Source organism: Phaethon lepturus, unplaced genomic scaffold (assembly GCF_000687285.1).
Source record: "Phaethon lepturus isolate BGI_N335 unplaced genomic scaffold, ASM68728v1 scaffold24853, whole genome shotgun sequence".
Taxonomy (NCBI): domain Eukaryota; kingdom Metazoa; phylum Chordata; class Aves; order Phaethontiformes; family Phaethontidae; genus Phaethon; species Phaethon lepturus.
The window spans coordinates 4,514-21,878 of record NW_010531554.1 but is presented as its reverse complement, the minus strand read 5'-3'; the positions used below and the strand labels follow the sequence as shown (position 1 = coordinate 21,878).

The following is a 17,365-nucleotide window of genomic DNA, read 5'->3' as shown; positions in this document are numbered from 1 at the left end:
AACCCAAAAAAAACCAAAAAAAAACCCCAAATCTTCTCTACCATCTATATTCAGATGTCACCCAACCATTTCTAGGGCCATTTTTAAGTTAAGCTGCAATTGGTCTTGAGATGTAATAGTTTTACTTCCTTCCAGGTAAGTTATGCTGCTCAAAGGGCTTACTGTGCAAGAGCCATAGATCAACTTCTACCCTAAGACTTACATGGCAAAGAGCTATCACTTTGAGGCAGTGACAAGCTACCACTACTTTTCTTTTTTCTTAATGTTGATGTTTGTTGTTTTGGGTTTTTTTTCTTCAGGAAGTTATAATAGTCAGTTTCTCTCGGTCTCAAATAATGCCAAATACAGATTAACTCATGCTGGGTATGGACAACATAGCAAGTTAACAAAGCTACTCAATCCCATCCTATGACCCAAGCATAAATAAGCTAAACATACAGTAGGTACCATTAGACACAGGACATCTACCACCTGCAATATTTAGTTATACTGCAGCTGAATTACAAAATAATCAAGCACTGACCTGTGGTGCTTTAAATGTCCATTCTTACAATAGAACCCACACAACCAAAGAAAGTATTTTTTACAATAAAGATCTGTGCCCTTGTTTAATGGTAAACGGTGAATGACTGCGCAGTAGTCTCTGGTACTCAGAAGTAAACTGCTCCCATCTGCAATCTTTCAGTCGTGATCTTTTTTCCAGCATCTTGAACTGCAGGAAAACAAAAACACACCAACAACTTTCTCCTCCCCCCACCTAAGATCACCTTTCCCTCTCCCAAGATCAGAAAGGAAAAAAAAAAACAAAACAACAAACCAAAAAACCCCACAAGTTTGACACTTCTGTGTTCACTGAGCCTGGTTAAGATTGAAGAGCCACAACTTTTACTCTGGAGGGTAGTAAGAAATGTACACATGAATGCCATTTTGTACAGTTGACATACTCTATGAGCTGGTTGACTCTAAGCTTGATTTGGTCCAGTCTGCTGTTGCTGCATCTCTTAGGAAACATTAGTTATAGGTTTGTACTTCTTGAATCTGGTCCATTCACCAGTAGCATAGTTCATTTCAAAGACCGTGTCAACCAACATAGTGGTGCTGCCAGTGCCATCTGCCTTTGGTAAATCTTCTGTATGCTCACTAAGTTTAATTTGGATGATGTCACCTTGCTCTTGGCAAGGATTCTCTGTGAAAACAAGAATAGGAAATTACACATTTCAGCACTGTATTAGAAAAAGTAAAGAGTACTTGATGGGAGATTCTAAACCTTATGCTGAACCCCCCCCCCCCCCCAACCTAACAAATAAATCCCAAACCCAAAACTGAGCAAGTAATGTCACTAATACACATAGGCACACAAAGATCATCCTCCCTCCATACATCACAGACTGAGTTTTGAGCATAACAAAACCAGACCCCAAAAGATGAACCCCAAGTCTAAAGTCGCTGGAAGAACAACAGAAAGGGGAGTAAAGCATGCCAGTGGCAATTCTGTCTGCCTCAAGAACCGTAAGAGAAGGTTATATTTAAATGGGTGTTGGTAAACTTGAACTACCAGTTACTTTATTTGGGATATATTTTGTAGTTAAAAGCCTCAAGAATTTTCAGCTGTTTTGGAAGCCTGAACAGCTTCACTGAAATCACTCGTCCAAGGCTCAGCTCCATTCCAGTAGAAGTATTGAATGTTACATTTCAAGGTACTGGAATTGACACTCGAGAAGCTCAAGAATATCATAGCTGACAGTTATTTACCCAACGTTCAGAAGGTTCTGACATTATTACTGAAGGAATTCACATTGTTATATACTCATCTATATATGCATATGTGAATATATATAACACACATACTTCCAAAATAATATTTTACCTTGCATTACAAAAAACTGTCCATGTAGATATTAAAGTACACCCTCCTACTGCAATTTGAAGTAGCATCTAGTACTAACAGCACCATCATTAATGCAAGATACACAAAACTTTCTTAAAGCCCAGGGATCATCACAGTAACTCTACCCTGGTCATCTTCAATAATGTATTGCATTAATCCAAATGCATGAGCCACATTTAGGTTCCAGCACTCCAGTGATAAGTGCCCTCAAATACCAAATCAGAAACCAGAGTTAGTGCAGATGATAGAGTTCGCTTAAGGACTCTTAAGCCCCTCCTCATCTTACATCTGATAATCTGGGTAAAACAGCCAATATATGGCAAGATCTAGCTATGAGACAGCTTATCTCCCTGTTATTCACAGCACCTGTGGTTACCTAAAGTCTCCCAAGACAAGAGCTGCTACATTTCTAATGCTAAGGAATTAGCAAAGAGGCTCTGTACTACCCAATTTGTACCTCGAAATGCCACGAAAGAACTTACATTCACTGGTCTTCTGGACAGACTACTACAACCTAACGAGTCTGTTCACTGTTCTGATCAGCTGCCTTGTTTTTTCTCAACCCCTAAGCCGTGATATTACATGTGTTCAATTATGTATATATTGTGTTTAGCAGCTGCTCTTACAGACTGTTTGACTTATTGGAAATGGCCCTAAAAGCCCACTTCCAGGTAGTTACAACTGAAGTAGTTAAAATTGCAATTCATAAAACTACATACAGTCCAGAGTAGAGCAGAGTCCAGTACATACAGAGCAAAGCTAAAACAAGGGTCTTGCACTCATATACACACTTTTAGAAATGCTAGGATGTATTTCAGATTTGGGTATTCTAAAGCAAACTGAATTAGCCTCAATACATGCCTCTGGATCCTGCCATGAATCCAAGTATAAGAGCCTTTTCTGGCCTTGTAACTTTGTTCGCAGTCTTGAACATTTCCTGTGCAGCATACATTTGCTCCCTCTGCAACAGATAAAACAAATGAGTTCCAGTGCATAAAACACTGACAACAGGTACTGCGTTAATACCTACAGACAAGCATAAGAGTATGGTGGAAGTCTGTAGACCTACAAAAAGCAAACAAAAAAAGGCTTAAGCTCAAGACTTTCCCTCTTTAATGCTTACATCTAACACTTAAGTGCAGTGACAACTGATTTCTGAAACTGGAAAAAAAAAAAATCTTTAAATAGTTACAGAAACGTGTGCTAAGAGACTTAATGTTTACATAATAAATTTGGGTTCTTTATGACATTAGGGAAAAAGGAGAAAAAACCCAGTGCTTCCTCTACAGTCCAACAAACCCAGGCTTGCAATAATTTCAGGGGGATTTTTTTTTTTTTTTCCCTTTAATAAATGAAGTAGAAGTACTGAAAAGAGAAAGTCAGCCAGCTTCTTAAAATTCAGGTCTTGCAAGTCAGGCTTCCAGATGTACTTAGCAAAGTCTCCAAATCAGCTGCATCTTGAATTAGTTATCTGCTTAACTTCAAGCATGTACATAATATATACCAATGTACCAGCAATAAGAAGCTTCAGGACATAAGTAATTGCTATTGAGTTTAGTCTCCTCCCCACTCTCAGGCTTTAAAAGATGTGTAAATAGGGGCAGGGTGTGATGCGATCAAGAAATAAAGGCTTTCGCCTTAGAATGATCTATTGGTATCTTTTCTCCTACCACCACAAGGACAGGATTCTTTTTTAGCAGCTTAGATTATATGCAATTGGCTGGGCAACAGCTCTGCTGGAAATACAACCTTCTCCCAAAATTCTTTATAAAGAGTAACACAACATTATTTTGCACACTGAATAGCAATAAATAAAGACATCTTACTGTAATATACTGCACAGTTAAAAGTGTTGTGATTAACATTAAGATGGCAGTGCTAAAGCCACAAAACACTTTCATCATCTTTGGTTATCAAAAAGCAGCCTCAACCACTCCATGATCCAAAGACCAGGAACTGCCAACATACTCAATGAGATATGTAATAAAAATTTTACGTTTTCCAATCTACATCAAAAGCAGCAGTCAAAGAACCTGGTTTTACTTACTGTGAGAGAGAGGCTTTTTTTCGGTGGTGGCTGTTGCTGAGTTTGGGGGGCCACTTGTGGCGCTTGTGCCGCAGGGGAAATGGCAGGAGGTGTGGTAGGTGTTAGGGGTGAGGTAGGTGTAGCTGCAGGTGGATTAGAGTTACTATTGTACATGGGTGTTCTTTGTTTGAATTGTGCAGGAAGAGTTGTGGTAGCGTTTGGAGCTGCAGGCTCTTCAGGCTGTCTGTTAGTCTGCAAGGCCTCTCGTGCAGAGCCAGCTGCAAAAAACAATCAGGATAATTAAAAACATTATAAACCGCAAAGAGGGATTAGCATCACCAATGGCATTTAAGAAAACTAAAAATTCTGATTATTCCATTTTAATACCTTGATTCAATATGCCATCTCATATCCATATGAAAAATTGAAGAGCTAATGCTCTTTCCACTCAATTATCTTTAGCAATAATTAGACAACTGAGTGACTAGCTGTCCAATATGGATTGCACTCACTATATTTAGCATCAAATTTTACGTTTAATGGATATCAGGTTTATTAAACTGAAACGGCTTTCTTTTTTAGCTTATATTGCTGTAACAACTGTACTCTGACCCTACTAGGACTATTGCTGTACTGTTATGTAGAAGCAAAAACCATAAAAATATTTCATCAGTTTTTACCTAATGTAGCAGCAGCTTCCAAAGGAAATGGTAATTAAATCTCAGTCAGTAACAAATACTGAAAAATATACAAATACTTAAACAGATGACAGAATTAAATGTAGTCTTCACAAGTCACTCATTATGTAAACACTAACTGCTAAGAGGGTTAAAACACCATAGTATTGAGAAATAACTGAATTAGGACTTGTTAAAGTTGATCCATTCACCTGCACTTAAAGGAGTTATTATTCCAAACCTGGCTGCAGGTGGAGGTTACATATATGACCAAGTTACTGTGATTTCATAAGTTAGCATCTGTCCAGCAAACAGTAATTACCCAGTGCACACTCTAGCCAGTTGCATTCTTTTGCACTCTTAGACACAGCTGCTTAAGTGCCTTTAACGAATCTCATGAGGTTTAAGCTGACCTATTCACACTGTGTTCACAGGAGACTAAAAGGCAGATGATACAGACCTGAGCTATACTGATGACTTTCAGACCAGATTTTAGAGAATGAGAGGTCTACTACTCTCCATCGAGGCACAGATACAGCATTAGTTTTAACAATATGGCTATTATCCAGTAATATGTGGAAGAGGACAGTGAACACTTGAGAGGACAAACACTTGTAACAATTAGTTACCCTTTAATTTTGTACAAATCTCTTGGGTTTTATTATTGGTTTCCTCTCATGTCAGAGTAACTGACTTGCATAAAGTAACATGTCTTAATTTTGCAACCTCAGATTATATGACACCAAATCTGTGGATCTTCTGTGTGCATCCTTCTACCAAGGAAACAGTTTTATTTCTTGTCCATAAGGAAAGCTCGATACCCAATATTCCAGAAGGAAAAAATAAGTCGGAAAAAATAGACAACAAAGACAATAGAGAATTTTAAACTAGGCTTTTCCTGCTGTTGAATACAATGCCAAGGCTCTGGAAAATAATACTAGCTGCTGACAACATTGATACGCTCTTGGCTGCGTTCCTTCTGGAGATGCCAAGTTTCTGCCAGAGAAAGATTTGCATGGCCCTTCAGAAGAGATTCTGAAGTGTTTCAGGGCCAAGCAAAGTGAGCAGGTTTTGCACACACATTTTTCTCTAATTACCAACGTGCCACAGCTCACATATATAAAGACAAACCTTACAGTACCAAATTGCAACAAGGAAGAGTAAAAATAATGCATTAAACCAAAATGTTGGTTCTCCTAACTGCAAGGTCTGGTAATGAATCCTAGTCATACACATCTGTTAGTGCAGACTGATACATTCCTTTAAGACTTTACATGCAGCAGGGAAGGAAAGGTAAAACCAAATGTGTTAAAAACAACAGGTGTAGAAATAAAGGATTTGTACGAATGCTATTGTTTACTATAGGTAATTTTCTAGATTTTAAAATAATGTAGCACTTTTCAAACTATGCAGGAGCTCAGCTATTGTCTATCAGACTGTTCCAAAAACGTAAAAAGAAAATGGATGGCTTGATCCCAGCCTGCGCAGAAGCTAGTATGTACTTGCCTCTAGAAACTGACCCAACTCTTGAAAGCAACTGTTTTGTAAATGCATGCATATGGATGTGTGTATGGAGTATATACTCTAGACTTATGTGTACTACTGGTGTCCCTTTAGGGATTAAAAAAATGCTGGATTTTCTATTACAGAGTAAGAAAAATAAACCAAACAGTAAATTGCTTTCCTTGCTTGACTTAACAAGCAGTCATTTTAAGACTTAAAAATAACAAGCATTTTCCTTACTTAGGTTAAACGACACATCTGGCTACCCAAAACCCAAAGGCTGGGTTCCTGCAATGATTTTTAGACTGCTAAGATTAAGTTTCACTGGAGTTGAGAGATAGCAGGTTTGTAAATAAAAGACGACCTTGACAGTAAAACTGTATAGTGTTGGAAGTATTAGGTCCCAAAAGCAAAAAACGTATTTTACCTGGCTGTGTTTCAGAGCTTGGGATATATGAGGAAGATGGCACCACGCTGGGGGTAGCAGGTAAATAACTTGTAGAAGGTAGTGCAGGCTCATTGTTCAATGAGCCAAGTTTCTGTAAAACACAAAAGTAAGTCATACTGCATATATTCATGCACTGTTTCTGTGTTTTAAATACAGTTTCAACATTAGTTCTGCTATGATATTCCTTCTGGGAACTTATTTATGGACGAGACTGTTAGGGCAACTTTGCCCTTTCAGCCCGAATTCCCTATGCAAACTTCAGACATTAAAATTACCTTAAGAGAGAAAAAGCAACTTATTTCCTCCAATTCAGATCAAAGTTGCTTCTGAAGGCACAATCTGAGCCAGGGGAAAAAATACTACTATGGAGGACGTACTTCTGCAAAGACAGTCAAGCTGCTGTTCCTTTGTCCTATTCCTCGGCTGGTAGTGTGAAAACCAGATGATGAAATTTGTGCAGATGGCACTCTCTGAAGAATTACATTATAAAAATAAGTGATCTTCTGCCTGAGCAAACATGCTTTTCATTATTAGCAAGCAGAAGCCTATGTTCATCCATCAGCAAAAGGCCTACTAAAATATCACCCAGGAGCATGCAAAGAGCTCTGAGACACAAGCAAGCAGAAGCCAGCAGTAAAAGCACAAGTAAAACCCTGTTTCCACTGAAACAGGCAGTCAACACCACCATGATATACATGATATTGCACACACAGCATAAAGACAACAGCATGGTATGTCTATGAAGATCTTCACTTTAGTCCAATCCAGCTTTATAAACATAAGGGGTTAACAGAGGAAAGGAAGTTTTGGGGGAGTAAGTCTATCAGCCAAATCATTTAAGGTAGCTTTACTAGACAAAAGATTGATATTCTGTAACATATGAAGCTTGCAAAAAAAACCAAACAAAAACCCACACCACACCTCTTCACCTTTCTGCAGAATGCTATGACCTCCACTCTTGACACAGGTCTGCCAATATCTGCCTATATGTTACTTTTGGCATGTGTTCCATAGATAGCTACCCCCATAACCATGGAACCAATGTTGCATGTGCTTACTATTAAACTCTAGAGGAAAAAACGCCTGGCTCACCAACAAAGCCACAGGTCTTCTAAATGGAGTGCTCTCCAAAGGCATATGTTGCATGTCAACACGTGGACTTTAAGAGGCAGAGGTAATCGTAACCACTTTAAATTTGGAACAACAGAAGACACTTAAGATTTGAGATGGATTTCTATCATCCTGAGAGGCTTGCAAACACTGGGTGCAGAAGTCTCAAATTATCTATTATTATCTGAAGAATGCAGTTGTCCAAATTAATTCCAGGCCAAGGCTTGCTGGAATAAAACAGACAGTTTCTAACTCTGAAGTGGTGGGAGGACCTAACATTCTTTTCAAAGTTACGTCCTGAGTGAGAAAACATAAAACTGCATGACAGTTTTTCCAATGCATCGTATCTGAAAGGATAGGAAAAAACCACCAACCACACACAACCTATACACAGCTCCTCCTCCCACCCCCCAACTGAACTACCTCTAGCAACAGGTTAGCTTTTCAGTAGATGCTAAACAACTTTCGCATTAAAAAAAAAAAGAGACTGTTAAGAAAAAGAGTGGACACCTCTGAACTTCATGGGTTTTAAGAAGAACAAATCTGTAAGCCACGGGTAATTTCAACAGAGATGAATTCCACTGTATTTCTCCTCCCCTTTTAGTAGTAATGGGACTGGGTAAGCCTAGTTACAGACAGGTTTGGAGACCTCAGAAAAAGCTGCCTTCTGGATTAAGCATCAATTCTCCAAGGTTACAAGCTAAAAATGGAGAAAAGAACCACAGACGGGTACTACCATGTATGTTCTTTTCTCAAGCCAGGACACAGATGAGTTGTAAAGACTTCTTTCTTATTTGGCTGCTTATATTCAGCTATCTCTTCTGGGCATAGGCCAATGACAAAGTGCTCCTCATCGAGACTTCTGTGGATACTATTCCACCAGGGTCACAAAGGATGCACAGGCACAGAGTGAAGCCTGCAGGAACTCCTGACAATGACTCCACCTCTCCTGCATCAGAAAGGCCTCCAATCCCTTTCACCTCTGATAGAAGGCTACAATCCTGAGTTACAGAAATGCCATACCCCACCACAAACTCAAAGTAGCAACAAGGAACAAACAAAAAAAATTTACCTTCATCCTGCTTTGAATTTTTTTTATCTAGTTTGGTGAAAATGTAACGGAATTTTGAAATAATTAATGTAAAAATCTTTACATAAAAGGCATGTTTCAACAAGTTAGTGAAATACCATTACAGTGTTTAAGTGTTTTAGAGTAACATGCATCATCGTTTCCTCATCTTTGTTTGTTTTGTTTGATCTTACCTGTGTAGAGACAAGGCCAGCAGCATAATCTGGGGTAGCATTTTCTACTACTGTTTCTTCTTTGGCTTGCTTTTCCACAACTTCTGTATCTATTGCAGAAAACAGAAGTCAGTTCAATGAAATCTTCTGAAATATTGAATTCGATATAAATTTTTATCTTTGTTTAAAAAAGTATTTCTCAAAGTCTGCTAAAACACACTTAAAGGTATATACTGAAAGGTTGGTAGATACTATAGTCTTCGCATAATTTTATAATCAACCCAATTGTGAAATGAACCACAGAGTATAACCATCAAGATATAGTAACTGAGTAACTGTGCAGAACTGGCTAATTTTGTGATGTTAGAAAGCATCAAAACCCAAGCAAAAATGTAATTGCAATTATAATTTTCTTCCAAGATGGTATCTTTTTTTGATGACAAATACAGAAAGGTTGTTTTGGGACAAATATACTGCCTAGTGTATCTTCCTGATATGGCTAAGTAGAGCACTGCACTATCACTTCAGTTAAGAGCAGTATATCAGATACTATTCACGTGTTAAGATCTCTCAGACAAAACTTTGGAGAGTAGTATCAATTTTTTCAGTAGAAGTAAGTGTACCAAAATATCTCAGAACAATTTCAGCACTGAGTCCACTCACACACCTATGGGCTGCCCAAAGCGCAACTGACTAGTTCACCCCTTTCATGCAAATGAGTCAAGTTATTACCTAGGCACATGGCAATATGATTAGGAGCACTGGAAAAAAAGTTAAAATCCTCCCTTAAGGCACTTCTGTTTTGGGGTTTTCTTTCTTTATCCACCCCCCATCCCCCTTCTCCTTTTTTGAAGTTCAGCTGAAGATGAGTTTTAACAAAAGAAGAACAAAATGGCACCACAAATCTAGATCCTATTTGCAGGTATATTAATAGCCTTTGTAGGCAGCATGCTATACCAACCTAATGTCTTCCTTCTTCTCTTTGCTTCACGGCCAGCACCTACCATATCCAGCTCAGAGATATCTAGAAGCTAAAAGGAAAGACCGTAGAGTACTCAATAGTGACTGTTAAATTTATGTGATTTAAATATTGACCTTATTTTTTTCCTTTATTATATTGATACTTGATTCAAAACAGCATCAGAAATTTACTTTAGGTCAGGGAGGAGGACTGAGCAGGAAAGCAAGAGATGAAGAAAGAGTGCACCTACCTTTACTCCTCTTTCTTTGCGCAAAGGTGTTCGTGAAGGAGGAATAGGAGTTCTGTTTCCAGAAGGACTAAAAACACTAGGTGCTGAAGTACTCCTGAACGGAGCTTGTTTTGGTATTCCTTTGAGCGGTGCTTAGGGAAGATCAAAAAGGCAACAATTGTAATGTATGTTTAATTAGTTATGAAAAATAATAATGAGGAGTCCTTCAGCTTTTCCCATTCTTAACACATACACCCCTCTCCCCTTTAACTTCAAAGGTTTATAGTGTGGAACTGTCTATAATACACTAAATGTTCCTCAAAGGTCAGGTTAGGTTTTACCCTTCAAAAAAGTAGTAAGAGCCAATCTCTAGGCTAATGCTTGCAACCCCATTCTATGTGAAGTAACCAAACAGGTCCACTGCTATCAAAACACACTCTTCCTACATACATTGATGCTTTCCTTATGTATAACATAGGAACTTTGAACACATAAAAAGGTATTAAGCATAAATGTTCTGAATCCAATTATTGCCAAAGTTGCTCTTTGAACTTTAAGATCTAGTAACTTGGTAAAACTGTATTTAATCAAAGATTCTTAACTAAGCTTCTGCAGCGCTAAGGGCTCGTAAGCTACTGGAAAGGTAAATTACTGCTTCACACAGGGGTATGAAATTCTGGAGTTGCTGTTTACACAAGGAGGAGGATCCAACTTGGGTCTATATCATAAACAGAAAACCTGCTGTCTGAATACTCAGTAGAAACTGTTACACCTATAAGAAGCTGTTTTCCTCCAACTTTACACTGCTACCCTTCTATACCTCACACTTAACGTAAGTGCTGAAGACAGCATTCTTTCATCAACTGCTAAAAAAGTAGGGACACATACATATCTATCAGGACTTTGAGCCCGCTGACAATCTCATCATACCCTACAATTTGAAGATAAACACAGAATTTCAGTTTGAGGTTGGATATTCTGTATTCCTCTTTACGTTGTACTGAAAACATTTTCAGCACAGGACAATCCTCTCTGACCAATGCGAGTAAAGTTTCAGCAGAGTAAACCCCAGCAAGTTCCATAATTAATATTTCTAGAGGCCACTTGGCTCTAAATGCCAAGTCTAAAAATTAGCTTTATTAGTTCAATGACTAAAAAGAATGCCAAGAAGAACTAATGGTCAATTTATATACTGGGACAATTTTTAGTTCAAATTACAACTTTTTGCATTTCCTGCATTAACATGCGGCTAAACTTAGGTACTCAAAACCACATCTTAAATACCATTGACCCAAGTACTTCATAGCTTCTAGCCACCACACCAAGAAATCACTCAGCTTTTACACCTCAGCATCATATTGGTGGTCAGAAAAGTTATAGCTGTGCAGTGATTATGTAACTAATATGTAACTAATTTTGAGCCCTCTTCTTGCTCCTAATCAAAAACTTATTTGAAAAATTCAAGCAGTTCAGGAACTTCAGCAAAGAGCTGAAATCCATTAATGCAAAGTTGAGGAGTGATTATACATCTTTGTCATGTCCATTAAATAGAAGCCATTGCACAGCCTCAGCTGCAGAGAGCACCCTGTCCCATCATCTTTCTCCACACAGAATTATACAAATATAAGACAGTTTCAGATTACTTTTCAGTCTACTTCACCGCATTTCAAAGAGCACAGCAAATTACTGTGATCCACTTACTCTGCTCCCTTTTGGAGCAACATGGCTTAGGAGTTATTCCTGGAGTGATGCAAATTAAATTCTTACTGAAGTCTACAGGCATGATCTAGCTGTGTACATTTCAGAAGCGTGGCGGACATACTTGCCATTTAAGAAAAACCCCACACACTTGTTCTTTCTGACAAGACATGACAAACATTTAAATAGCAGAAGAAAGGGAGGCAGAAAGGGAAAAATATTTTGCTTTAAAAAGAATTAAGTTTTTTGTAAAAATTAGACTGTAATTTTATTTTTCATCAAGGCTATTTTATCAGATTGTCTTTCTGGGAAGTGATGAAAGTGAGCCATACTTGTTGTATCTATCTTTTTGACCAGTCCCCTGCCTTTAGCATGGAAAGGCACTCCTGCAGTCTTCTTGAGCTGTTGTGCCGTTTCTGTTGCTAAAAAGAAAAAGGGCTTTAGTTACTACAGAATCTCTGATAAAAAAAATACAATACATTGCTTGTTATATAAAGTGTTATTAACTGATAAAAAAAGATAGGAACAGCAACAAAGAAAGAATTATACTGCAATTAAAACCAGATCATTTATGTGATGTAAGCACAGTATTTGTAGAAAATGCATAATCAATATGACTATGCAACTGACAAGATGGTCTAAGCTAGAAGAAATTATCAGAGTAGAGAATGTACTCGCGATTGGAATAATTAAAGAAAATTCTATATAACACCATTAAAAGTTACAAACCTTGTACTTAACCAGACCACCTACTCAAGTCACATGCAAGAAAGAAGCAACTTGCTGCAACAGAACAGCAAGTACAGTAAACTATTTTAAGATCACTTAGTTCAAGCAGCTAGATGTATGTATACATGTGTTGCCTTTTGTTAGCAAAAATCCTCTTGGCTTTCACACCCTATATAGCCATACTGAGCAAAAGCAAGCATTAATTAGCAACTCTTGCTCCCTGTTGCAAAAACATGTGGCAAAATAAAACTAGCTTCTCATTTCAGTTTTGTTTCGGGAGCTTTAACCAAAGCTGTCCCTCACAAGTCTTCACAACTGTTAAATATACCCATGAGAGAAGATTATCTGTGCTTTAAAAAGCTACAGCTTTTTGTATGCCTTAAAATCTGAACAGCATTTAAATCAAGATTAGCATTTTAATGTAATCATGGCCAGAATGACTTGCACCTGCTCTTCCACACATATCAGCCTATCAAAGAAAAATATCAGCCAGCAAAGCTCTTATAACAGAAAATTGTAACGTATATCCCCATACTGGACAATAAGACTGAACATAAATTTTTTTCTTTCACCATTTAATTTGTTACTCAATCTTGTCAACTAGCCATAACACTACTTACACTTCTGCAAGAGTTCAGCTCTGAGAGTGGCACTTTTAGGTTTCCTTTTCAGCTGGAAGTGTTTCACTGGGGGAGTAAGTGGCCCAGCTAGTGTTGTCAAAGCATTTTTGTTTAAGTATTGGCATTCCAACGGCAACATAGCTGAAGTTTCACATTCACTTACTGCATAAAGAGTTAACATAGTACACGTGGGTATTAGCACCTCTTTGATAGCTAATTACAAAACATTTTACAACTAGACTGTACAGGTGTCTTTAGATTTTAGATTACTTGTTTAAACACCAAGAGTAATTTACTTCTAATTATTACACAGTATATAACCAGTTATTAGGATGTTTGGTTTCTTACATTAGCTTCGTAAAAGCTTCCATGTTAATCACATCTAGCCAAGTTACAGAAATCTTAAATATGCTACTATTTTCAGAGAGCAAAAGAAAGTAAAAATGATTGAATTATCATATTCCTTAAAAATTACACATAAAGAGGAAACTACTAAAAAGACCAAACCAAAAGTGTGAACAGACAAATGATCATTTGTTCATAGTGAGAAAACAAAAGCTTCCACCTCCAAGTCATTTCATTATTGGTCTTCTGCAATCCTAACTGCAAGACCATGTCCGTCCGTTGATGCTTGAGGGCTTTTTCTAGGCAATGGGCTAAATCAAACCCACTGAAATAGGTGTAGCTTTGCATCACCATTTACTACACTGTCTGAAGCAGTAACTGTGCAAATGCCCGAGCCAATATTTTCAGCTGCTGGGCAATCTGTAGCTAGTTGGACATCAGCAGCATAACCCTTCCTGTGATCAGTCTCCCCACAGCACCTGCCATTTGTTGGCTAGAGGAGGACTTCCAGCAGAGATGCACCCCACCTGCCCAATACAACAGTGGTGCTTCCACACACAAAAGGCTGTCCACACTAGCACTGCGGAAATTGAGCATTACTATAGTCTTCGGTACTACAACATACAAGACAGAGTAAATATATGAAAAAGCTCAACTTACTAAGCTGCAGTTAAGTCAGTTACTACACATCAGTGTGCATAAAGCCTGTCTACAATACTAATGAATCCACATTAACTTGTATGTTGCCCTTCACAAACACTCAGGATAATACCTGACATGCAACTTCCAACGATGTGTGAAAAGATAATTTAAGAAGTTACCATTCCTCAAATATCACAGTTCCCAGTACAGTAACATGCCAGGTCATGAACTGTGGCAGTTAAGAGACAAAGACATACTGCTTGTCCTGATACCAATACTGTTAAGATAGCAAGACTGCAAGTGAAACAACAGGTTATTACAGAAATATGATGCCTTTTTTCAGAAATTTTCACTGACAGAAAAGGCTTACCTTTTTCTCTAAGCTCTCCTAAAATATCTTGAACATTGGGATTCTGTTCTTCAAGATCAAGGTTAAGGGAGCCAGTATCTGGAAAGGATTTTAAAATATCAGCTACCATTAAGACCCAGGGGTCTGAATCCAAGGTAGCGAGCTGGATAATTTCAGTCAGTGCCCCTTTCATCTAACAAAAAAAGAAAAAGAAAATCAGCCAATTGGAAACAGTTTTAAACAGATCATACTTGGATTTTTTTTTATTATTATTTAAAAAATACACTAGCATAAACATGCACAATGTTTTACTACCGGGGAAGGGAAGAGGGAGACTGCTTCAGCACAGTTACACATTAACTCTAGAACTAAGTAAAGAATGAACCAGGAGAATTTTTTTTTTTTTTTTATATTGCTTTTGGTCAATCTAACCCACATTTGTTTTGTGCTTCTGGCAGCCTGAAGGTTTGTTTAGCACTGAACATTTTTACTAAAAGTAACAGGCCAGATTCTTACATTACTTTCCCCTTTTGTTCTACACTTACACTCCCACTGTACCCACACCTTATATTCAGTGATAAGAATATACAACTAGAATATAGTAGGTTATTCAGAACAGGCATCTAAACTAAGATGTGCCCCTTTCTGGGCTACAGGATAACATAGCAGACAGACCATATCTGCATCATATGAACACAAACTAAGTCCTTAAAATTGTACTTAAGCTTAGGCCAAAATAATGTGTTTCTGTATTATTTGACAAAAACTATGTATTACAAAAATACACCCAGCCCTCTAATATGCCACAAGCAACAAGATTTTCCATCTACCCAAAGTTTTTGTAGTCAGAAAAAAATTATTTTTCTTTAAGCACCTATCTTGGAAAAGGTGATACAACGCATAACAATTAAAAAAAAAAAATCACTGTCACAGTCATTTTTTTGTTTCTAAATTACTTATCAAAATGTCTGTTGGCACCATGAAATGTCATAAACGTCAAGGTGACTACATTCATGGTTTTACACAATAAATCTTTTAAATTAGTTGTTTTACCTCATACACAGGTAAACTTAACCCCCCCAAATAAAAACTGCATGTTTGTTTTTCTAGTAAGTAAGCTTTTACATAAGCATTAAAAGTATTAGCTTCACAAAACTAAGATGTATTGTGTGTCTGTCAAGCCACAACAGGTAACAAAAGTAAAAACCACATAACATATTTAGACATACTCTATCTATATGCTATTAACATTGAAGTATTTAAAGCAAATATAAGGAAATACTTTCATTTTGACTTTTCACAACCAATTGTGGCACATACAGCTTAGTTACAGCCTACAAGTTTCTGAACACATGTAGACGAGCAAGAGATTCATATTTGCTTGCGTGCTGTATTTCTTCCCCTTTATTTAGAGCCAGTCTTTTCTTACATGAAAAAGTTTCATAAAATAAGCTTATTCTACTTATGCAATTATAAGAAATAAAAGTTATATTTCTTTCCTCCATTTTTGCCTCCCAAGCACTTCTAAACCTCAGCAGTCAGACAAACATATTGACATTTCTCAATTCCTTTCACCCATACAATGTTACTGCCCTCTCACTTCAGAAAAGTTTACAAGTGCAATATAGGGGCAATTTGTCCTTTATCCATTGCATGTTTTAGCACTCATATGAATGGGCTTGTGAAATGAACCAGATCAGTCCATCTGACTGAAAACTAACATCTCCCTATAGCTTTAAGTTTGATCAGCCCCTTGGTGTGGCAGATTACAGTCACACAAACACTAGAACCATAGAGAGAGTGGAGCAGGAGCCACTACAACAGTCAGTTACCATCTTCAGCAGCACAACTGATTGGCTTTGGATTAAACTGACCACATAACCATGGCCACACACTGTTTAACATGTTGTCAACTTTATCTGACACTTAGCCAATGGAAAGAATCAATTCCTAAGGTTCTTGTCTTTGTTGTCAGCTACTGCTCATTTCTTTCTCAGTAAAGAAAAAAATCCCACCCAGTCTCCACAGAGACTTATCAATCTCTCTATTCTAACCCTAAACTGGTCATCCAAGTCACTTCTACAGTGGATGAGGACGAGTGTGAATCAAAACAAAGTCCTTTATTATCCTATTTATCCTATAGGAATTGCAGTACTGAATTATGCAAAACACAGGAAAAATTTAAAACATGCCATGAAAGCTGATGAAACCATGGTTTATTTATAACTCTTTTACAAGCTTTTATCTGGACACCACTAATGCAGGGTAAGTGTATAGAATGTAATTTCCTCCATCAAAGCAAACTCGGGCAATAGTTGGAAGAAAGATGTCTCCTGTATCCTCCCACTTTACCCTTCATATCTGCTCCACAGAATTCCTGTTTGTACCAAAAATTCAGAGCCAACACCTATACTACGTACATTCCTATAGAGCTCTTGTCTGCGCATGCTACATCCACACTGCTCTCAGGGAAGCTAAAGTTCAGGCAACCTACTTATGCCACAACACACTGCTTTGCATGACTTTGGTTCCTTCAAGAAAGGAGCCCAGAAACAACTTGTTTGCCTAGCACTGGGCAAACAGCATTAGCACAAGGCCTCATGGCAGAAACAGCATGGTGAAAGAACAGTCACTGTCACACACAGGGAAGCGAAGCACACTAACACCCACTGTGAGCTAACCAAAGACCACGCCTGAATATGGGGTTGCTTTTAACAAGCCTGGAATTGAGTTTTGACTCAAGTTTGTCTTCAAATAGCAATTTAAATATGTTCCCAGTTCACTGTTGAACTGGTGGCAGCTGAAAAAAATTTTATTTGTGGTTTGAGAATGCATGAAATGCAACTCAAAATAACAGAGAATCCTACATACAGTTTTTCTGCTACTTTACAGAGCACA

At 37.8% G+C, this 17,365-nt stretch overlaps 1 protein-coding gene across 1 annotated transcript; it reads right to left on the bottom strand.

The window, feature by feature from the left end:
* Positions 1-842: 842 nt before the first annotated feature.
* Positions 843-14,660, bottom strand: NELFA (negative elongation factor complex member A; the record flags this gene model as incomplete). The annotated part of the gene is made up of 10 exons (XM_010284610.1): positions 843-1,186; positions 2,750-2,849; positions 3,936-4,192; positions 6,522-6,633; positions 8,916-9,004; positions 9,856-9,925; positions 10,106-10,236; positions 12,115-12,204; positions 13,132-13,293; positions 14,489-14,660. Coding segments are annotated over 10 exons (1,368 nt in total), but the record flags the coding sequence as incomplete, so codon positions are not given.
* Positions 14,661-17,365: the final 2,705 nt, after the last annotated feature.